The 24,038-nt window shown below is 37.3% G+C and overlaps 1 protein-coding gene across 1 annotated transcript; it reads right to left on the bottom strand.

Annotated features, from left to right (window-relative positions):
* Positions 1 to 5,523: 5,523 nt before the first annotated feature.
* LOC113040801 (uncharacterized) lies at positions 5,524 to 23,683 on the bottom strand. The gene is made up of 11 exons (XM_026199051.1): positions 23,641 to 23,683; positions 17,208 to 17,243; positions 16,665 to 16,923; positions 15,428 to 15,573; positions 12,199 to 12,478; positions 11,957 to 12,096; positions 11,121 to 11,212; positions 10,956 to 11,052; positions 9,039 to 9,148; positions 6,448 to 6,643; positions 5,524 to 5,588 (listed from the first exon to the last, which is right to left on the bottom strand). The coding sequence occupies exons 1-11, from the start codon at positions 23,681 to 23,683 to the stop codon at positions 5,524 to 5,526; spliced, it is 1,464 nt and encodes a 487-aa protein (XP_026054836.1).
* Positions 23,684 to 24,038: the final 355 nt, after the last annotated feature.

Below are 24,038 nucleotides of genomic sequence, written 5' to 3'. Positions count from 1 at the left end.
AGGATCTAATCCATCTAAAAGCTTGCTCTTGAATACCTGTACAGTTTTGAAATCGATCTATGAGAAAGACAGTTGTGACACTTGCCAAGTATGGTAGCCCATACTCGGAATTGGTGCTCTGCATTTAACCCATCCAAGTGCACACACACAGCAGTGAGAAGTTAACATAAACCCGTGGGAAGCGGGAAGCTCTATATCCAGCGTCTGGGGAGCAACTGGGGGTTCGGTGCCTTGCTCAAGGGCACTTCAGCCATGGGTATTGAGGGTGGAAGAGAGTGCTGTTCATTCACTCCCTCCCACCTACAACTCCTGCCAGCACCGAGACTCGAACCTGCGATCTTCAGCCATTAGGCCACAGCTGATGCAGATGGGAGTTTTACTTACTCATGTTCTCAGGGCAGAAAAGAAAATGATTGGTTTACAGATTCAACCGATGAAAGCTGTTTATGTGTAACAGGAGTTAAATGCGCTTTTCCAATGCTACCATGGTGTCTGTGAAACCAATATGAGCGAAAAATAAGAACATGTTCATATCTCCTTGACATTTCATCAGTCAGTTAGCATTAGCATTAACACTGCTTTCAGGGCAGGAGTACTCAATATTCATATTACTGTTATTTTTTAGTGTACTGTGTGCTGCCCTCAGGGCAGGAGTACTCAATATTCATATTACTGTTATTTTTAGTGTATTATGTGCTGCTCTCAGGGCGGGGGTAATCAATATTCATATTACTGTTATTTTTAGTGTATTATGTGCTGCTCTCAGGGCAGGGGTAATCAATATTCATATTACTGTTATTTTACTAAACTATGTGCTGTTTTCAGGGCCCATACATTTGTTTTTGTTTTAATCACAGCTGTGACTGTTCCATGTAGTTTTTATTCTCTTTGCAGAAAAACATTCTTGGAAAAGGCAGAAGCCATCAAAAATCTCTGGACTTTTTTTGTAAAATCCTTGTTGAAGGATCTATGAATATGACGTGTCATTCCCCAACCATTGTGCCTGCTGGCAAATTGCTGATTTTTTGTTAAGAACAATGCAAATTGCTAATGTTTCTTCAAAAATCTAAACGATTTTCAAGGTGTGTCTGTGTTGTATCTTTGTGAGTGGTTTAACTAAGGTAAGAGTATGTAAAGAGGTAATTTACCACAGTTGTAAAGTGCTGGAAAATTGAAATGTCCTTGGAAGTGCTTGAATTTTACTTTTGAAGGTGTGAGAACATTGGTGTACTATTCTCTGAACAACAGGGGGCGACGAGGAGTAATCATACTCTAAAACCATTGGGAATCACTAGTGAGAAGTTACTGGCTGCATCTGATACTTTAGGCAGCTGACTTGCTGAGTATCAGGCATTAGGTGTGTTCGACTTCATGCAGCACTGCGCAAACCGATCACAATCTGACTTGTCAAGCCAGACACTTTCTGCTCCCGTTTGCATACTTTATCACAGATGAAGTAAATAAAATGCAGTATTTGTCAAATACACACACATTTCAGAAACGTTTTCATGAGCAGCAGAAACACTTTTTTATATACTGCTTAACTCAATGCAATATTTTCAGTAATAGTGTTCAACATAATCATATACTATTTAAATACAAAACAGTGGGTTATATACACATTTATCTGTGTTGTATGATATGAAATGTGAATAAACCCCGAAACACACGTAATCTTTGTCATCGCCATCTGTAGCCATGCATCAAGTTGAACGCACCCCATGAACTGATTTTGGACAGGCTTCTGAGGCAGAGCAATGGTATACGGCATGATCTACAGCTAAATATAGAAAGTTTGGTGATGACTAAGTGGACATTTCATATAAAATGTAGGCTGCATTAAGAATATCTCAATAACATTGTCTTTTCTCTTTTGCAGGAATGGAACAAGGATGGTTTTGGGTGTTTCTTCTTCATGCAGTAATACATGTCATTATGTCTGGGGGGTTAATGTTTAATCTCTTGCATGTTCAATTAATTTGGGAGCAAGAACCCCCATAAGGAACCATACCACCAAAGATAAATTGTGTTCAATAAACTGAAGTAAACTTGCCAAAGTGGTCCTGTCTGAAAGGCATTTAGTAAGGGATAATAGTTTGGAAACTAGTAAAAATAAAAGTTTTGTGAAAAAAAATAAAAATAAAAAATAATATAGACTTACTTATGTTGACGATCTCTGCTGGATCAAGCCGCTTCATTCTTTTTTTTTCATTCTTCATTCACATCGAGTCTTTTGTGAGGTGAATAATGTTCTATTACTCTCAGCGTGAAGTGAACGGTAACATTTATAAAACTTGCGGTGCATTCTTACTACTTTGTTTGCTGTGTTTGTGATTGTTTACACGCCGTAAGGTTCACATGGGCCATTATAATATCTATGGCTTGCTTAGCTATAAATCATCAATAATTGCTTGCACGCAGACCTAGGCTCCAGAGAGTGCACCCTGTTTGTTTTAATTTTGGAAAATGGACAGTGTTTTGTAGTTGTTATGTTTATATACAAATAAAAGTAGACTCTTTACAGATTCAATTAATGTATTGCTCTTATATGTAAGTTATTTTTGGGGTTATCAGGAGAAGATGCAACAAAACACGAATTCGCATTTGTCGACCCGGGAGGGTTAAAGTGCTCAATAAAACATGTGCAGTCAGGTCACCATCTTGGAAAACTCCCCAGTCTCACTATGCCTGCCATTTTGATTCTCATGCAGTGTGATGTCACATTTCGGAGGGCTGGACCACTGGGGGTTGTTTGACAGCCCTGCATTGTTAAAATTTCCATCCCAGCATGCACTGTCACAATTTGATCGATCTCCACAGTGCAGCATTAAGTCGAACACACCTAATGTCTTGCAAGCAATCCCTGATGCTCTGTGTTTCAATGTAAGGCTGAACATAAGTCTTAATTTTCTAACAATATCTCAGCTGCTGAGGACGCTGTAGATTACTACATTTTAGGTCATGCACATAAAAATCTACCAAAATATGTTTCATCCATATTTATGTACTTGTGAGATTATAGAAAACTTTGTCATATATATGTATAAAAAAATATATAGATACACCTAGGATAGCATTATTTGTTTTGCAAATATATCTGTCTTAAGACTGCCTCAAAGGAAGAAAACAAACAACGCCACAATGCTAATTATCCAAATAAATACAACATAAGATTGTGAGAAAACCACACAAGATCTAAATTCTCAGAAACCCACAACAGCTATTTTTGAAAGTACATGTTAACACATTGCTTTGTTCTTTGAGTTTGAAGAAAATATCTGTAAACTGAAAAGCAAATGGTTGTTTTTCCAAGAGAACTTCTACTGACATCCACCTGGTTACTGTAGTATATGCGGCTGCATATAGGGAATTGAAGTAACTCAAGTCTGTGAGTATAGATGCTAGTTACATCAAGGTCCCGCTAGAGGGCAGTGATATGTTGTGGATGTGTAGAAGTTTTAGCATCTGGTCATTTTCCCCCATTTCTTTATTTCTTTATTTATTTAATCCCTCCTCTCAATCTCTCAATCCCCTCTTATGTTATTTTTCTCTTTTCAAATTTCATTGCCTGTTGCTCATTGCTGATCTCTTACAGATTTCAAACAGGTTTAGAGTTTGAAATAAGTTCACAGTCTTGTGAATAATCATGAGTCACTGAGATGTTGAGGGTGGAACACATGTTGCATGAACACTTTCAGATAGTTATCAATCAACATATACAGAGTTCTGGCATGAGACTCTAGATGGCACAATCTGATAGGTCTAACTCAATCTGACCTAATGGCATCAGTATCACATGGCACAGCTGATTGGTTCTCTCCTGTATTGCGAGCCAATGAGCTCAACATTCAAATATATGACTAGTGCTTGCCGTAGAAGTTGCAGCTTACTTCAGAAACATTTAACCTTCCCCAATTAGCTATAAGGGGATTCATGTATGCTATATTGGGGGTTATTTCATGTTTATTATATGTGCAGCATCAATATTTCTTACATGCTCACAGCAGCATTTTGTGGATGTATTGGAAGTAGCAAGTCTCAGTAGCAGCAGCAGCAGCATAGAAGATCTATTCCGCCAAGGCCAAATACATTAACACTGAGATGTACATTCCATGCCAATCCCTCCGAGAGTTGTTATGACAGAAGTGTGTCTTATGTGCTATGCTTAAATTTCACATCATGCTGCACAGTTGCACAATCATTTTGCAATTTTTCTTTTGATTTAGATGGAAAGAATCAAACAGTGGCCGGTTTCAATTTGAAATACAATAAGAGTTTCAGGAATACTATTTGTAGGATTTTAAACTCGCATTAACTATACTTTGTAAAATAAATTCTGGATCTTAAGTAGTTCTGCTGCTTTGTTCAGTATAGATGTAAACATGCTACCTTGAGCTGTTTCTTACGACTGTCTCTGAGTCTACTTTATTTTTATTTTTTTTTTACTTAAATCCATTGGCATGGGAAAAGTCCATAGTTTTCACTGTGTGTCTGAAATGTTTACAGAGTTTCAAATCAGCACAAACTCACTGACAATTTAATAATATTCATTCATAAAATAATCATAAAATGTTGAATTCTGTACCTGCTTTTGTTTGAATTGAGTGAATCCCTGTATTACTTAAACATACATTAATAAACACGAAAAAAAAAAAAAAATAGTTATAGACAAAGTGTATGGGATTTTTAGAAAGTAAAGTTTAAATCACAAAAAGATTCCTGACTTGATTTTTTTTGTTATTTGACCCCTAGAGTCAAGGTATGCTTTCACATTGAGAAATGTATCTTTGTTTCCAAAACACAGTGGCTTGTTTTTGTTTAATTGAAATATGTTTTGGCATATCCAGCTTCAAATTTCTTCAGTGCTATTGGCAGAGGGAGTCAATGGCTTCCTCATTTGGTAGTCATTTGGCCATAGGGCTAGACAATTTGGGTATCATCTGCATAGCAAACTGCATCCTTCTTGCCTACGATTAACTTTTGTGCTGTTCATTTGACTAGGCATACAGTCCTTTTGCCTACAGGTATGTAAATAATGCTTTTTTTTTTTTTTTCTTGGAAAGAATCAGACAGCTGATTGAGATGACTGAAATGTGACCTTGATGGAAGAAAACTAGTGAGTGAGTGTTTCCATTTAGTCCAAAATATTTTGTTTATACACTTGTAAACTGATCTACTTAAGCAGTAGTTTCATTAGCGCTACACAGGATTTTTTTTCTCTTCATAGTAAAGTTAGTGATGGTGCAGTGAATTTGACTACAGATCAATTATTCATTATTAATATGTTGCCTACTCAATGATAAATCAATTTCTGACTGGCTGAACTCCTTCCAAAGGAGATCCACCACATTGGGGTAGAATCCACGTCCATGGGCCTCATGCTTTGTTTATTGTCTGGATGACTGTCCCCTGATTGAGGTAACCTGGGATGTAGACTGCTCTTAGTGAGAGGAGCTTCCCCTGAGCCCACAGTGGGATCCGGCAAGCCAGCCTGTAAAGGGGGCACGAATGCATACCCCCTTGTCAGTTGATGTCGGAGACCACCGATGTGTTGACTGTGAGGCCAAGCACATGATGTCCCACCAGGTCTGAAAGGAATTGTCTCATAGCTCGAAACATGGCCAGCATATCCAGGCAGTTTATGTGCCACGTGAGATGATGGCATTCCCACAGACCCTTGGCAGAGCGACTAGTCATGACCGCCCCTGAGCCCGTGAGAGAAGCATCCGTCGTTAGTGTTATGCAACCACAAGGAGCCCCCACCAATAGGCCTTGAGCCAGGAACCAACATTTTTTCCACATGTCCAAGGCATGTAAGCATCGCCACGTGACCTTGATCATGTGAAACAGATTTCCCCTCTGGGAAATCCCTTGGTCCTGAGTCAGCACTGCAAGGGTCTCATGTACAGCAGGCAAAAAGGAATTACATTGGACGCTGCTGCCATCAGACCCAACTGTCTTTGAAACTGTTTGACAGTGAGTGACTGGCCTTTTCTAACTCTCTTGACTGCCATGAGGATTGAATCAATATGAGCAGGAGACGTGCCTGCATCATGGTCGAATCCCACACCCAGATAATTGGTTCTCTGTAGTGGAGAAAGCACACTTTTCTTAGTGTTTAGTCTTAAACCCAGCTCTTTCATATGGGCAAGGACGACATCTCAATGCTGAGCTGCCATCTGCTCCGATTGAGCTAGCATCAACCAATTGTCTGTGTAATTTAGTATGCGGATGCCCTGGAGTCACAATGGAGATCAGCAGCATCCACACACTTGGTGAAAATGCGGGTTGAGAGTGACAGACCAAAGTGAAGAACCTTATATTGGTATACTCCGCTTCCGAAAGCAAACCTTAGGAACTTCCAGTGTTGAAGAAGAATGGATACATGGAAGTATGATCCTTGAAACCTATCATAACAAACAAGTCCTTGGACTTGATTTGAGATACCAGCTGCTTGCGTGAGCATCTTGAACCAAAGCCATTGGTTGAGAGGAGGAACACATTCAATGGCCCCTTTCCTCAAGAGTGGGTCTGCTTCTTGTTTCATTTCCAGAGGCTGCTCGGGGCCCACTACATTGGGAATAATCCTGTTGAAACGAGGCAGACGAGAACCAAACTGGATTCTGTATCCTCTTTCTACAATCTTCAGGACCCATTTTGAGACATTTGGCAGAAGTTTCCACTCTGCCAGAAAATCAACTAAGGGAACAAGTCTCTCGAGACTGGCCTCTGTTGTCACTAGAGGAGACAGTTCGGTGCCCTGAAGTGGATGACTGGCAGGGAGCGACCAACCTGACTGCTCTAGTGCACTCACTTGAGTAAGTAAATTTTATTTATATAGCACATTTAAACACAACATAGCTGACCAAAGTGCTGAACAGAGTATATAAAAAAATTATAATAAATATAAATAAAATAAGAATAAAACTACATGAAAAACAATACTATAAAATACAGTACTAAGATTAGATTCAAACGCCTGGGAGAAAAGATATGTTTTCAGCCTTTTTATAAACATGATAATAAAAGGTGGAAGGCGGATATCCAGTGGCATATGATTCCATTAGCGAGGGGCAGCAACTGAAAAAGCTCTGTCGTTCTTGGTTTTTAACCATGATCAAGGGACATATAAAAGATACGGATCAGCAGACCTTAAGGATCTACTAGATGAATGTGGGATAAGATATTTATTACTTTTAAATAAGAGGGGGATTGATCATTAAGAGCTTAAAAAAATAACAATAATTTTAGACTGAATCCTGAAATGGACTGGGAGCCAATGAAGCGATGTTAAGATGGGGGTGACATGGTCAAATTTCTTTGCTCTGGTTAACATCCTTGCAGCTGCACCTTTTCCAAATCTTTTTATCTATTTATCCAAATCTATCCAAATCTATTTATTGGCAACCTAATTTTGACAGTGCTTTATACAGAAGTTTTCTGAATTCTTCATCTGTATTATGCCATCATATGATCAGCTGTTATTATTGGGTGATTTTAACATACATGTGTGCCCAGGTTGACCCTTGGTTGCTGAATTTTGTAACAGTTTGGAGTTTTTTTGTTTTATGCAACATATAAATGGAGTAACCCATATCCAAGGTCACACTTTATGTGCATGGTGTTGCTATAGAGAATCTAAACATGGACGATGTTCATGTTGTGAACTCTAGAGTAGTGAAAGAGCATGTGGGCCATTACTCTCAAATGTCTCAGTTTAGTGAAATTTATCGTGCTAATGATGTTGAAGTTTCCATTTTGAATGCTGTTGAGTCCTCCACTAGGCCTGATGAACTGACTTCTCTTTTTTATTCATCCTGTTCTAATATTTTAGATTCTTTTGCACCTTTCAAATTGAAATTACCCAATCAGAAATCCTATTATTGGTTGTACGATAATGCTCGCTCTATTAGACAGGCTTGATGCGAAGTTGAGAGGAAATGGAAACATGATTCTTTAACTGTGTCTTATGAGTTTTTTAAAGAGTGTTTGACTTACTTTTAGAATGCTAAAAAATCAGCTAGGTCAAAGTCATTTTCAGATTTGATTACCTGTCTCTAAGCTTTTGTTTTTATCAACACTTTTAGAAAAAGTTGTATACTCTCAATTAATCTAATTTTGAACAGTTAATCTAAGTTAACAGAGCCTCTCCACTCTGGTTTCTCTGTACTGAGTAGTACTGAGTCTGCATTGCTTAAAGAATTTAATGAAATTTTACTTGCAGTTGATAGTGGTAAAAATACAGTTCTGTTGCTTCTCGATCTTAGAGCTGTCTTTGATACAATTGATCACAATGTTCTTCTTTGGCGGTTAGAGCATTTGATTGGTATCAGGGGTACTGCTTTAAACTTAAAATATGTTTGTGCCACCTTAAGCAGCAAGAACTGCTAACAAACTCTTCTGACAACTAGAGATCTGTCTTTTACAGCACTGTGGTAGATATATATAGCTCCAAATATAATTGGACACTTTCACAGTTACCATAACTGTGGCTCTTTATGCCACCAAACTGAATTAAAAAGCTCTAATTCAAGGGGTTGAACAAAAATCTAACATAAAATGCTTAGGAATTACAACCATTTTTTATATACAGTCACATTTGTATTATGCATCATCATCCAATCAACTTTGCCGCATGTGGCTGTGTTCACGTGAATATTTTCAGAAACAATTATTATGAGATAATTTTGTGTGTATGTGTTCATTCAGAAGCAAGGATACACGAAAGAGGAATCAATTCTGTGTAAGCGCCTCGTCAGAAACGCTGCTCTCAGTGTGTGCTTTGAATGAGTGCGCACAAGTTCAGAAATGGTTTAAAATGCTTGAATAGGCAACAAGTGCTAATGATCAACTATGATCCGTTTCACGTTATAAGCCTGGTTACAAGCTTTCTTTATAAGTTTTTTTCTTCCCGTCATTCTGGTATAGGTTTATCCTAATTTCAGCCATCCAAAAAATGTCTTTCCAGAAGTGATCTAGCTTTTTTAGACATTTTCCGGCAAAGTATAATCAGGCTTTGTTTGCACCTTGTGGTGTACCCTCTGTATTTGTTCTTGTGAAGTCATGTCTTGATCGTAGACTTTGACAGAGACACGTCTGCCTCCTTTCTTCTTCTCTTGGCTGGATGTTGTGAAAGGGTTTTTCTTCACTACATATTAAAGAGCTGTAATTCTTAACTTGTTTTCCTTTTTTCCTTTTATTCCTTAACACTTTCTGCCCAAACGCTCCAGCTCTGCCCCTGCCTCGAGTTGCCCCAGGACTGCGGCAACTCAGTATAAGAGCAAGCCTGCCCCTTCTACCACCCAGGTGGCACCCCCTAAGGAGCAGCATCAGCAAGCTCGCCCTGCTAAGTGCACTAAACCGCTGAGACGTCAGGGCCCCCGGCCAAGGTTTGTGCTGGATCCGACACCCTCAAAATCTTCCTGATCATTGGGGAAGAAAGAGGAAGGGGCAAAGTCCTGCCGCGGCCAGACCAGTCTAAAAGCTCTCTCGCCTGCCTGCTCTGTGACCTAGGTGCACTGTTGTTGCGCCCACGCTAAGAGCCATTATTAATTCAAACACAATAAATATTTCACATTTTCAAAAAGAGAGCGTTTTTCCTCTTCCACACTCGTCAGTGTTCGGGCCCCTGATCAGCGGCCTGCCACATGACACTATCCAGCGTCTTGTCACGCAAGCCAGGCCATCCCCTGCCAAGTGTCCAAGTAGGTTTTGGGGATAATAAAACATGACTACTCATTGGTTTAAACATTTTTAAACATTGGTTTAAAAAAGTTTAAAAGATTAAACCAATGGCAGTGCTATTGCACTGCGTTATTGAAAAAAAGGCAGTATCGAAAAAAAAAAGAAGGAGCATTTCCCCATACGCAGTACTCGTTCCGTATCTCAGGGAACCGAGGTTACGTTCATAACCGAGTACGTTTTTGCTAGTGAAAATTTCACTGCATGACACTTCAGATTTTATGTTTTTTTTTTTTTTTTTTTTTTTTTTTTCATTGAAATACTATGTTTCTTCTTAGTTTTTTTTTATTAGTTGTGTACATTAGTTTTAACTTTCATCCATCATACCACCCTTTGCCGAGCTGCAACAAATTTACAGTCTCTCGTTAACCCATCAGCCTGCACAATGAGATTCATGACTAAACTATATATTTGCATGATTTGTAATTTGTATAAACTTGATGAAAAACTTATAACCTGTTTAAGACAAACATGGTGTTCCACTGCTTTGAGAACAGTAACCTGAGTTTGGAGAAATGTGTCATTGGTTAAGAAAAACTGTAATATTGAGAACTGCATTTAATTTCAGAACGTCACAGGAAAATAAATTATAGTAAAGTAAACTGAAAAAGTCAACTGCAGTAAATAATGTAGTTCTTTCTAAAAATCATCTACACAGGTATGTTAATGATGTAAATGAATAATAATAATAATTATTATAATAATAATACTTAAAATAAAAATGATCTTCACTAAAATAAAATATTATAAAATTATAAAAACATATAAAAGTATATAAATTATGCATAAATAACAATACCAATACACTGTTGAGTACTTGCACTTTATAAAATATAAATTTAAAGCAGCTTTACATAATTAATTTTGCATGTTTCAAAATTCAGTTTCAGGAACTAGTAGTTAAAATATTCACACAGAACTTTATTGTGGCCAGCATTGAGGACTAGAGAATATTCCAGGAGGTAAATGAAAAACATCGAAGCAAAGTTTGGGTTTCCCCATCATCATCATCATCATCATCATCATCATCATCATCATCATCATCATCTCTTTCTTAGAGCGCATTGAGCTGTAAATAAAACAATTCATTACATCATAAAACATCATTGTCTATTTTATTTGTAATATAAGCAGAATTATTACTAGAATTTCAATTTTACTTGAAAAATCAACTTTCCTGTCAGGTTTTCAAGTGTTTTTATAAGCAAACTCACCTGGTGAAGGTTCCTTTCGTATCACTTCCTTTTCAGGCGGTTGAGACCATTCCAGCGTCATGTCAGAAAACCCTCGTTCCACCAGAGCAGACTGAAGCTGAAATCACCAGATCTCTTAAAACTGCTATCAGTGCACTTAGATTTCTGTATGTTTTCCTTTCTCACCTGTGACAGGAGCTGAACTCTCGTTTCAGTTTCAGACAGACTCGAACTGGACTTCAGTTTCATCTTCAGAAAGGTCTTCTTCAGCACTGGACCTGAAAGAGTACATGAACATCCATGGACAAAAAAACAAACAAACAAAAAAAAAAAAACCTTCCTAATTGCAAATAATGAAACCATAAAATGCATTGTGACTAAAATATCTACAGAAATATAATGCAAATGCATCTCTTCAAATTAAATGGACACAATGGGAGGTTGTCTAATGTTTAAGGTGTAAGGTGTAATGTGTATATATATATATATATATATATATATATATATATATATGTATATATATATATATATATACATATATATATATATATATATATATATATATATATATATATATATATATATATATATATCAGTAAGTCTCGATTGATCTGTCAGCACATATGTTAATATATTTAAACTATACTTATTGTGCAATACATGTATTTTAAATATATTACTTTTTAATAGGGTATTGAGATATATATTTTGTCAATATAGCACACCCCTAATATATTTAACATTTGTTTAGAAAGAAATATACAAAAAATAAATAAATATGAGAAGTGCCATTTTTTTCAACTTGAGAACCTGCCCCTCAAAATATCTGTGCATGTCCCCGATGTGGATGAACATGGTTTAGTGTCAAAAATAAATGCATTTTATTTGGTGAATTACTGACTGTTGAGAGCATGCAACTCTTGAAATGTAATTTTTTTAAATAAAAAATTGCATTAAAAAAATAAAATAAATGAAGCCATTAAAAGTTTTCAAAAACACTAAATATCCTAGTTTGATCACACCTTCTCCATAGACCTCCACCTCACACAGAGTAAGAAACCTTGAATCTCCAGGAATGAACAGATTCACGTATCGACCCTCCATATCATTACAGGTGTAGGTGGAGGAAACACCAGCTGGAATGCTAGAGATCACAGCACATCTAAAGAGAGATGGAGAAAACCTCATTAAGACTTTTACACTTTCTTCATATGTGTTTTTAGAAATTTTCATGGATATTAAAGCCACTGAAAGAGGGTCTCACATGGGATTGTTGTTGCCGTTGTTCTCTAAAGAATTCCCGATGCGAATCTCCGTTCCATCTATTCGTTCTGGACAGCAGTCAAGTCTGTTTGTGATGACAACTCTACTTACTCTGTAAATATAACGCAGATCTACCCTCCACCATGGGTTAGTCTGAGCAGTGGTTGAGGAACACGATGATGATGGCTGGACGAAACCTGGATTGAAATCAATAGCTTGTTGAGCAAACCAGGTGCTAATGGTTGATGACTGTGTGACGGTTCTTCCTGTCGCCAAATTACCTGGAAGATGTCATAGTGTCAAGAAATAGTTTTAGTCAGCATATTTTATACTCTTTGAACGTGTTTGAGGAGCTTTTCATCAATCTAGGATTGAATTTATGTAAGATCTGTTTGAACTAGTCAAGGATTCACAATGTCCTTTTCAAGGATTATTTTTTTCCCCTGAGCAGTTATTTCAGGCATCCACGACCACGTGCTGTCTACCTGAAATTGCAAGCTATGACTGCTCGCTATTCCAGCCTTTAAAGGGGTCATATGATACTATTTTCAGATCTTATTATTTTGTTTATTGGGTGTAATTGTAGAAGAGGTTAGTATGCTTTAATGTTCAAATGTTTCATGTTTGTTTTGTTTTTTTTGTTTTTTCTTCAGTATTGTAGCTCCTCTATGCCCAGTCTTCCTAAAACATGTTGATTTCAACAAAGACCCTGCTATGAAAAGCTCTGGGTGCTCTGATTGTTCAGCTGCATTGTGATTGGTCAAACATCTCAGCTTCATCTCAGCTTCAGCTTCCAAAGCTATTAAAAGAACATTTAATAATGTTGTCAGTTTTACCATCACTTCGAGTCTGAGTCAGATTCTGCAGAATTCCGATTACCAAGCCGATCGATTGGAACCAACTGTGAGATTCGAACATATCAGAGTGCTAAGCTGCTCATGACGCTGGCAGTGTGAAAACACAACAGGCACTTTCTTCAGCACTGCTTTAGAATCCAGTGTGAAACCAGCCTGTCTGAAAATCTGTGCTGACCAGCTGGCCCCCATCTTTTCACAGATCTTCAACAGATCGCTGGAGTTGTGTGAAGTGCCTTCCTGCTTCAAACGCTCCACCATAATCCCCATTCCAAAGAAACCCAAGATAACAGGACTTAATGACTACAGACCTGTGGCTCTAATGTCTGTCGTCATGAAATCATTTGAAAAACTGGTTCTGGCTTATCTGAAGGACATCACTGGACCCTTACTGGACCCCCTGCAGTTTGCTTACCGAGCAAACAGGTCCGTGGATGATGCAATCAACATCTGGACAAAACAGGGACTTATGTGAGGATTCTGTTTGTGGACTTTAGTTCGGCTTTCAACACCATCATCCCAACAGCCCTTCAGACCAAACTGACCCAGCTCTCTGTTCCTAGCTCTATCTGTCAGTGGATCACCAGCTTTCTGACAGATAGGCAACAGTTAGTGAGACTGGGGAAATTCACATCAAACAGCTGGTCCACCAACACTGGTGCCCCTCAGGGATGTGTTCTCTCCCCGCTGCTCTTCTCCCTGTACACCAACGACTGCACCTCTAAAGACCCCTCTGTCAAGCTCCTGAAGTTTGCAGATGACACAACAGTCATCGGCCTCATCCAGGATGGTGATGAGTCTGCTTACAGACAAGAGGTTGAGCGGCTGGCTGTCTGGTGCAGTCTCAACAACCTGGAACTGAACACGCTCAAAACAGTGGAGATGATCGTGGACTTTAGAAGAAACCCTCCTGCACTCCCCCCACTCACCATCATGAACAGCACTGTGACTGCAGTGGAGTCATTCAGATTCCTGGGAACCACCTTTTCTCAGGACCTGAAGGTGTTACAATCACATTGACTCCATTGTGAAAAAGGCCCAAAGGTTCAAAGGTTGTATTTCCTTCGCCAGCTGAGGAAGTTAAACCTGCCACAGGAGCTGCTGAAACAGTTCTACTCAGCCGTCATTGAGTCTATACTGTGTACTTCAATAACTGTCTGGTTTGGTTCAGCAACAAAATCAGACATCAGAAGACTACAGAGAACTGTTCGGTCTGCCGAAAGGATTATTGGTGCTCCCCTGCCCACCCTTCAAGAACTGTATACATCCAGAGTGAGGAAAAGGGCTCAGAAAATCACTCTGGATCCCTCACATCCAAGTCACCCCATCTTTTAACTTTTGCCATCTGGCCGGCGCCTCAGAGCTGCAAATACCAGAACAGTCAGGCACAAGAACAGTTTTTTCACCCAGGCAATATACCTCATGAACTTGTGCAAATTGCAATATCCTTATATTTATATGTTACCCCTCCATCCTAGTACATCCCTGCATCTTATTCACTCCTATCCTATTTTTTTATATATATATATTTTTTTTATTTTTTTTTTGTGTCTGTGTGTTGTTGTCTCTGTGTACTGGAAGCCTATGCCACTTAAACAAATCCCTTGTATGCACAAGCATACTTGGCAATAAAGCTCTTTCTGATTCTGATTCTGATTCTGAAATGGAACAAAGCACATCTTTGTCTGTCGTCGTTTCAATGCCAGTTATAAGCAAAAACCAGAGGACACTGTTTGTAAACATAATTCCATCTCTGCACTTGTGATTGTAAGAACGGCAAACAATATGTGTTACTCTACACTTCACAAAACTCTGCATTTGATCAGTCAAAAATTAAATAAAAACAATTAAAAAAATACTTTAATAGTTAGATTCTCCAAAAATGAAAATTAGTCAATTAATTACCCTCATGTTGTTCCAAACCTGTAAGACCTTCATTCATCTTTCGGAACACAAATTAAGATATTTTTGATGAAATCCGAGAGCTTTCTGATCCTCCAGATACAACAGTGTGACTAAGAAATGTAATAAGGACATTGTTGAAATCGTCAATGTGATTATACAGGATTTCCAGATGTACCGTCCTTTATCAGAACAAACTCTTTCAATGGCAACCAGAGCTTATAATGACAATTTTACCAACAGCCTATTCGATCTTTTTATTTAGAAGACGGGCCTTATTCTGCCAAATTGTGCATTTTGCTTTCTGCCATTCATAATTATATGTGAGCACCGTCTGAGTATAAAATAAGTCTTTGAATCTCACTAGAGTGAACTATATCAAAAAGTGCTGTAATGAAATGAGAACAACATTAAAAAAGCCTAATGAAACCCTTGAAAGAGTTTAGACTAGGTTGTTAAGTAGCTTTGGATTACCTGGAAAAATCACATAGACTCCCACTTCACAGAGAGTCAGAATCTGTGAAGCTCCAGGAATATCCACAATAACGTAACGTCCCTCCATCCCAGAACACGAGTAGCTGTAGGTAGCTCCTGCTGGAATAGTAGGAATTGCAGCACATCTGGAGAAAGATGAAAGAGTGAGTAGCTCCTGTGTTTGTTGCTTATTATTAGTATGATGCCTCTATTGCCGCTTAATGTACAATTATTTGTACAATTATGCACATTTTTATTTTTCATTATTACACATAGAAAACAAAGTTGTGTTGTCTGTATCCATCTTTCCTGTGAGACACTTCAGAGGGAAATGGTGTTGTTGAATTTTGTAATGTTACAAATGGTCTTGTGACCATAGCCTTAGCACTTGACCTATATTCCAGATGGCACATGTACATCTGTAAGATGTCAGTTTTAATTACATTTTAAATCACTTAAAGGCATCTCATAAACCTCTGTTTGACAACTGATAGGAAATGTCCTACAGACATATTGCAGACAAAGCAAACGTTCAAAAGAAAACGTATTGCAGATATGAAAGCAAATGGCAAATAGATGTCTCTGTGATGTACATGTGTTATCAGCGATATGTTTTCCTCAGTGTTTGATCTGTACATTATTATATTTCAATGTAATACAACGCAGGGAATGTGGTAACATGGGTATTATAGGTGGAGGTATTTCATTCTGTGATCACACATTCTGTGAAGTCCAGACTCGTCCTCTGAATGCTGCCATTTAAAAAAAGAAATTGTTAAACAATAATTTATCCGAGTTTAGAGTCTGTACCAAATATGTGATCGAATGTATTTTTATTGGGTTGTCCTCATGCACTGGATGCAACACAATAAGCATACAGCACGACCGATGAACAAATTACTCTTATGATCCATTTAGTCCGATTCAGGAAGAAATGACACTTATGAGAGTGATAGGTTTGAATCAATATCTGACTCACTTAACAGCAAATTTACAGTATTATTTTTATTGAAGCATGTAAAGAATAAAAAAAAGGAATTTTTTATATAAAAAAGGTATTATTTTTTCTTGAGGATTTGATTTTGAATTCCTTTAGGCAGTTCCAGTAAACTTGCTGATTTCTGTAGATATTTGATTTTGTTTTATTACACTATTTTAATGTTTTGTATATAGATAGTGAATATATGAAAAAATAAAAAATAAAGAAAAAAAATATACGAATGTCAAAGAGACTCACATTGAATTGTTTGAAACATCTAAAGAATCGTTTCCAATCCGAATCTCTGCCCCGTTAATCCTGCTGCTACAGCAGTCCAGTCTGTTAGTGATGGTCACTCTGTTAACGCTGTACGTCTTCATCAGGTCCAGCTTCCACCACGGGTCACTCTGTACAGTTGTATGAGTGCAGGTAGAGCTCAACCCATCCAGAGCGTTTGAGGGATACCAGTTGAAAGCTAACGTCGACTGAACAGGTGTGCCCCAAGTTGCTATGTTCACTGGAATATGTTTAATGGAAAAGCTTACTTCTTAAAAGAAAGAATCTTTAGCATCAAATCAGCATTATAATTTCCAAAGGATACATGCCAGTTTAAGTTAAAATAAATATGCATTTCATGAATACAATTTTCAAACTGCCATCAATCATACTTAATAAAATAAATAATAAACTGCAATTTGTCTTTCTGTGCTATTTAAGTTAATGAGATTTATGTAATATTTACATTGTAAGCAGCACAAACTGACTGACAAAAGATGTAATAGCATTTGATTGACATCTCACCTTCACGTCCTGCCTTCGTTTGAACTGAGAAAAAACCTTGAAATGAGAAACACAGTATTTAGAAATTATATATATATATATATATTTGGTGGATATGCTATGCTTATGCTGCCGTGGTCATCTTCATTTCGTCGGGTGAAACATCTCACTCACTCGGCAGCAGAGTCTGTGAGTCGAAACAACTTCCCCTCCGCGCAATAATCCCTCCGATCCACGCGTTTCTTCAAAACCAGATAGCCTACTGATAATGTAGTAGCACTGTAAGATTACATTTGTTTGAATGCATTATTGCGAAAGCGATTGCGTGTGAATATGCTTTATCTGTTTAAATCATGCTTTAACACGAAAATAATCAGTAAAATAAACAGACAAACTCTTATAGCCTGTAACATCCCGCTCGACTATTGCAGTAATTGTAGCCTTCTGATCAAGCTATATAGCTAAATATGTTTAACATGAATTCTTGCTGAATATGCAGTTATATTATGGGCTGTTGGCATGAATTACTCGTGATGGAGCACGCTTGGAACGGAGCCAGCACTGTGAATTTCATCTTGCAGCCGACATGAAAACGTTTGTTTATTAATAAATAATTAAAATGTCAAAAAACAATGTGCTATGTTGCAAAATTTATGCATGTGCTTTTGAGCGGGGAATATATTAAGATTTGATTATGTAAATTTAATATAAATCTCTGATTAGTTGAATATAACAAATGTACAACTAGAACTAGAAAAATCTTACTTGGGGGCAGACCCTTTTTTAGTCTAGTGTCAAGATTCATAAGACACTGTCCATATGAAAGAGCAAGAGATTCACACCTTTATCTCGACCCCCACAAGCCATACATAACTACCCCCCAAAACACCCAACCCCCTCCAGCTGAACTGAACTCGGTCTGTGTTTTGGCTCTGAGGAACGGTGTGTTATCGAGTTGAAACATGCCTGTACTCAGCAGCACTACTCTTTGTATTCATTATTTTCTCGCAGCCCATATTATAATTTTCACAAGACCATAATGATAATGACAAATTATCAATTGATAATGTATCAGTATTTTATGAAAATCATTGTTATTTGTGATAGTAGATTTTTGCGAAAGGCTTTAAGACCAAGCAATTTAAGACCAGTGATCCTCTGTTCCCGCCTCAGAGCACGCGGGACTCACGCTCAGTGATGCAGCTTCACTGTCTGCGGTTAGACTTGAATCAGATTGAGGTGAATACAACTTATTGACCATGAGCCCAACATTTAGCAAGGCAGGAAAATATTCATTCTAACAGAAGGAAGACATATTTCATTGAGCTAATGCTGTTAAATAGAGAGAGAGGGAGATAGGGTTATTCTTAAACTTGGAGCTCATTATATTGAAGTACAAATCCAAACACCAGAAACGTTATGCATTTTACGAATAATGAAATGTTATGAAAAGTATGCATTTTATTTATTCACATGCTGTATGGTTGAAATAATATTTTAGTTCACAACTTTAAGTTCCACTGTTTAAAATAAATGCTTTATTGGCTAACGTTTCATTAACCTTCAATTGTTATGCTCTTAAATCCAATGCCGTTTGTAATTTCACAGTATTTTCACCTCTGATGTCATACACTGATCGGTCTGTGCAGCACCACTTCAAATCCTACGCGACTATGGCCAGTGGTTCAATGCACAAAATGGTTCACCCAATTCGTTCAAAACGTGGATAAAGAAATGAAATGCTGCTGTTCTGATTTGTATTTTGGTTGGCAAAATTTAGCAAAACAGACAACATTGTGTCTAAAATAACACAATATTAACTTCTTATTGAACTATTGTACACGATGAGTATCACATTTGCACTTGTGTAATATTGCACTTAGCCTACAACTCATGTGATATTTCTTAGCTATGTGATGTAAATATGAGACAAAATTTCAAACAGGGCATTTTGCCCCATATCTTGAATTTTAGGGATATTCTCTAGGCTCCATCACGCAGTAAGTTTTTGCCCTGCCTCATATTAGTCATTAACTTTATGAAATGGCAGATGATCCACATAAGTCTTGGGCGGGGCAAGTGCGTTAATTGCGTTAATAATTTTAACGCGTTATTTTTCTTCATAATTAATTAATCCAATTAACACGTTTAATTACAAGCCCTAATATATATACATATATATATATATATATATATTTATATATATATATATATATATATATATATATATATATATATATATATGTGTGTGTGTGTGTGTGTGTGTGTGTGTGTGTGTGTGTGTGCATGGAGTAGGTGGTAAAAAATAAGATAAATATAAAATATTATGTTCTCTCGCAAAACCAATTTAGTTTGGACAAACACTTACAGCTTGTAGTGTTTCATGCAGCTCCCCACCTTTACAATGGAGCGGTTCAAGCTAATTGGCTCTGATAAACACTTGTTGGCTGGCAAATAAGACCTTCCAGCTGAACTATTTTTTATCCTCTCATAAGTTGGATTTTATGTTTATCACTGAATCTTGGACTCAGGTAGTAGATTTGAGTCCTTTTTTCCATACTGGTTCCAAATGATTGCTCGTTTTTTTTTTTTTTTACTCTCCACGGCAAAATGGTAGAGGGGGCGGCAGTTTAAAAAAATGCTTTTTTCTCTCGCTGTCAGAAAATTTATGCAAAAATGTTCTCTAGTTTTCAAGCTCAGCTATTAAGTTGTGAGTGGAATGGTCCTGATTCTGTTAGTTGTGTTGTATCTCCCTCCACATCTGGTTAAAGATTTTATTATTGAACTTACGAAGTTAATGGAGTATATTACTACAAATTATGGCCGTTTTATCTTAGTTGGTGATCTTAATATTAATGTTTGTTGCCCATGTCTTTCTAAGGAGTTTTTAAGTCTTATTGAATATTTTAGTATTACACAGTGGATAAATGAGCCCACCCATCAACAAAGGCACACTTTGGACCTAGTGCTCACTTGTAGGCTTTCTGTCTCTGAGCTTTAGCTTTCTGATGCAGTGATCTCCAACCACAAACCTATTTTATTTTCTTTGTCACTGCCAAATCTACCTTCTCCGTGTGATGTTGTTAAGCTGTCTCTGTCTTATACCTCTCGGTTTCACCTGGATTTTAACATGCTTTTTAAAGAAACTGAGCTCAAAATTGTCCTTGGACGCTTCACTTTCTGATCTGAATGTCGACCAACATCTTGAGATGCTAAATAATGTATGCATGGACATTTTAAATAGAACTCCTCCTCTTAAAGTTCTTAAACTAACACCTAAATCTGAAAGGTGGCTAACTCCCATAATTCATTCTTTAAGACAGGCGTGCAGGAAAACGGAGCGAAAATGGAAAAAGGATAGACTTCAGTCTTTACACAAGGTGTATAAGTCTGCTCTTTGGTCCTACCAGACTGCTGCTAAGTCTACAAAGGCAGCATATTTCTCTAGTCTGATTTAAAAAAATCTAAATAAGCCTAAAGTTTTGTTTTCGGTAAATCCATCTGTCAATTGTTTACTAAATTCCTTAAATGAACTGTGTGAAAGATTCTTGTGCTTCTTTTCTGAAAAGATTGTAAATTTAAGATATCAGGTGGTAACCACTTACTTGACTCAAATTTAGTAAACAATTGACAGTTGGATTTAAAAGAGCATTTACAGAAAACAAAACTTTAGGCTTATTATCATGTTTCCCAGTCATCATCTTCATGAGTCCTTTGATCCCATTTCTTTGCAATTTCTCACTAAAATTATTAATTCCCTCAAAACTTCTTTCTGTCCTCAGGACGTAATTCACCCCCAGTATTTTAAATTGTTAATGGAGTCAGTTGGCACTATCTTTTCCCTGTTTAATAAATCGTTATCAATTGGTTCGGTTCCTGCATGCCGAAATTGGCCTCTTTTACTCCTGTGCTCAAGAAGCCTTCCTTAGACCTGTCTGTTTTGTACTGTAAATTTTCTGTTGTCCCTTTTATCTCTAAGGCACTGGACAAGATAGTGTTGTGTCAACTACAATTTTTTCTAAGTACTAACCAGATCTCAAAATTCTTTAAGAGTGGCTCTAAGCCTTCCCATAACACTAAGTCAGCTCTGCTGAGAGTGTTAGATGACATACTAGCTGCTACTGATACAGGTGACAATTTTAATCCTTTTATAACTGACTGCTGCCTTTGACACTATAGATCATCAGTTGCTAATGTCTTGATTAGAATCTTTTGTTGGGCTAAAAGGCTCCGTCTTGAATTGGTTTAATTCCTAATTAAAAGGTTGATACTTTTCAGTAAAAATTGGCAATTTACCTCTTCTGCTGCCCATCTCAATTGTGGACTTCCTCAGGGATCTATTTTAGCACTTCTACTTTTCTCCCTCTACATACTTCCCTTAGGTTCGATTCTGAGAAAGCATGGTGTGTCCTTCCATTTTTATGCCGATGATACACAGATGTATCTGCCTATTAAAATAAATAATCCTTCAGCTATCGATTCCCTATTTACATGTCTCGATGAGGTAAAGCATTGGCTAGCCATTAACTTTTTAACCTTAAATGACTCAAAGATTGAGGTCATTGTTTTTGGTCCATCTGACAATTTTAAATCTAACCACTAAACTTTGTATAACATCAAGTGCAGCGTTAGTTCAGTCAGGCCATGGAGGCATAGGCTGCGACCAGCTGACGCGGTCAGCTGTCATTGCACCAATCACTACCACTTTCCTATTAGACACGGACATATATACGTGGCACCACTGCTCGGTAAGCATGCTCAAACGGCTTGCAACCCTCCCTCCCCTTATGAGCATGAGCATATTACTGTGCACCTTCTGGTTGTCGTCTTCTGTTTGGACCTCACTGAGAGACACTCATCTTCATAATCAGGCTACAGGATAGACATCTCACTTCCACATCTACATGATTATCACTGTTTGCTTTTTTAAAAAAAACTTATAAAGAGTCTTAATTGACATGTATTTCCAAGCTGATAGTTCTGGGGGTTAATGTTTAATCTCTTGTATGTTCAATTATTTTGGGATGTTTTCTTAGACAGTCAGCTCACTCTTGAGAAACAAGTCTCCTCGGTTGTTGCCTCTAGCTTTTTTCAGCTCTGCTTAGTCTCTTAAATTAAGCATTGCCTGCCTGAAAAACCTCTTGAGACAGCTGTTTATGCATTCACCACATCTCAATTGGACTTTTGCAAATCTTTTTATTATGGCATCTCAAAGTCCCAAGTAGCTTGTTTACAATTGATCCAAAAGGCAGCAGCCAAATTTCTTTAAAAAAAAGGCAGCAAATATGTTTTAGCCCCCCCCCCCCTTTCTGTGAGCTCTTCATTGGTTTCCTGCACTCTAGGATAAATGTAAAAATTATTTTATTTGTCTATAAATGTTTGCACATATCTTGTTCCGCGTTACCTATCAGAATTGCTGCATCCTTACAACCCTTCCAGAGATTTAAGCTCTAGTAATCAAAACCTACTTATGGTTCCCTCTACAAGGCTGAAATGCAGAGGAGGTAGAGCTTTCTTGGTGATGGGCCCTAGATTGTGAAAGAGTCTACCAGCACCCCTTAGAGCAGCTTCATCTTTATCATTTTTTAAATCTCTCTTGAAAACTCTCTTGTTTGAAAACGTCATTATTTAACAATTCATCTCCTCTGCGCCAACCTTGTGCCAATTTGGAGAGTATCTACTGAACCTAAACATTATCTGCTGTTCTGTGTTTTCATTCAGATCAATGTGTAAACGATGTGGCACACGTCCTTGTTCAAAGGACACTCCCCAAAATGGCGCTAAGGTGGAGGAGGAGAGTTATGAAGGGGAAATTAGGGAGGAGATCAATTGTTGAATATTTGTTGTTATTTTTTATTTTTATTTTTATTTATTTTATTTTTTTTTTTGCGTACAAAAAGTATTCACGTAGCTCTGTAAAATGTCACATGGATTATTTAACTGATCTCTTTGCTACGTTTCTGGATGTACTCTGGATGTTTCCCTGGAAATCAAACCCATGATCTAGCAGTTGTTAGCACCATGCACTACTATTTGAGCTACATGAAAGTACAGTAAAGTATAGCCCAGGTGGAGGATGTCTAATGCCAGACAGCAATGATTTGTTAATTTGTTTTATCATCACCAACGACATAAAGATGCATGTGACCTTGTGTTCCTATGTGACTCAAACTCATGTTTCACATTAAATAGGAATATTACTTTTAATATAATAGCCGGTTTTTATATGTAATTTGAAGCAATTAATATAAGAATTGTGTTATATTTTATTGCTTAGTGGTGTCCTGTGGGATTTTTTTCACTTATCAAAACTGTGCCATGGGTAAAAACAGATTGGGAAAAACTGGTTAATCAAGAACAACTCATTTAGTTTTGTGTCTGAAAAAATAAAGCTAGATACACATTGTATAGATCATATAATCAATATATTAAACAGATTGTATGATTGACTTACCCAGTAAAAGTGACAGACTCTGGTACGAAAGCATCATCTTCATTTCAAACACGTCTCTATTCTTTCTGCTTTCTTTTGAGGGGGTTTGAATGTAAATTGCTCCTGGGAGAGATGTTCTACTTTACATAAAAATCACATGATCCTGTTTCTCCTCCCCATTTCCTTCCTGATGGGAGCCGAAAAAACAACACCTGGCATGTTTTTTTAATTCATTTTTCTTTCTAATCTTACAGACTTATCAAGATTAACAGACATTTAGCATTTTGTTATATTAACGACAACCTGAAAACACACAAATAGTGTGCAACATGATATCTGTTTCTAGATAACACTAGGCTATCATTAAAAAAAAAAAAAAAAACTGTGAGAGTGGATGTAAAATAAATGTAAATGTTCAC

The sequence above is a fragment of the Carassius auratus genome, chromosome 22 (assembly GCF_003368295.1).
Source record: "Carassius auratus strain Wakin chromosome 22, ASM336829v1, whole genome shotgun sequence".
Lineage (NCBI taxonomy): Eukaryota > Metazoa > Chordata > Actinopteri > Cypriniformes > Cyprinidae > Carassius > Carassius auratus.
The sequence above is the reverse complement of the archived record's forward strand: the minus strand, read 5'-3'. Positions and strand labels throughout refer to the sequence as shown.

What these genes read in the sequence shown, in the direction of transcription:
- LOC113040801 (XM_026199051.1), bottom strand. Translation starts at nt 23,683, where the DNA reads ATGAAGATGATGCTTTCGTACCAGAGTCTGTCACTTTTACTGG. An exon ending in AACGAAGGCAGGACGTGAAG is followed by an intron (nt 16,924 to 17,207) that starts GTGAGATGTCAA and finishes AACATATTCCAG; the next exon opens with TGAACATAGCAACTTGGGGC. An exon ending in CACAAGAACAAATACAGAGG is followed by an intron (nt 6,644 to 9,038) that starts GTACACCACAAG and finishes TGGGTCCTGAAG; the next exon opens with ATTGTAGAAAGAGGATACAG.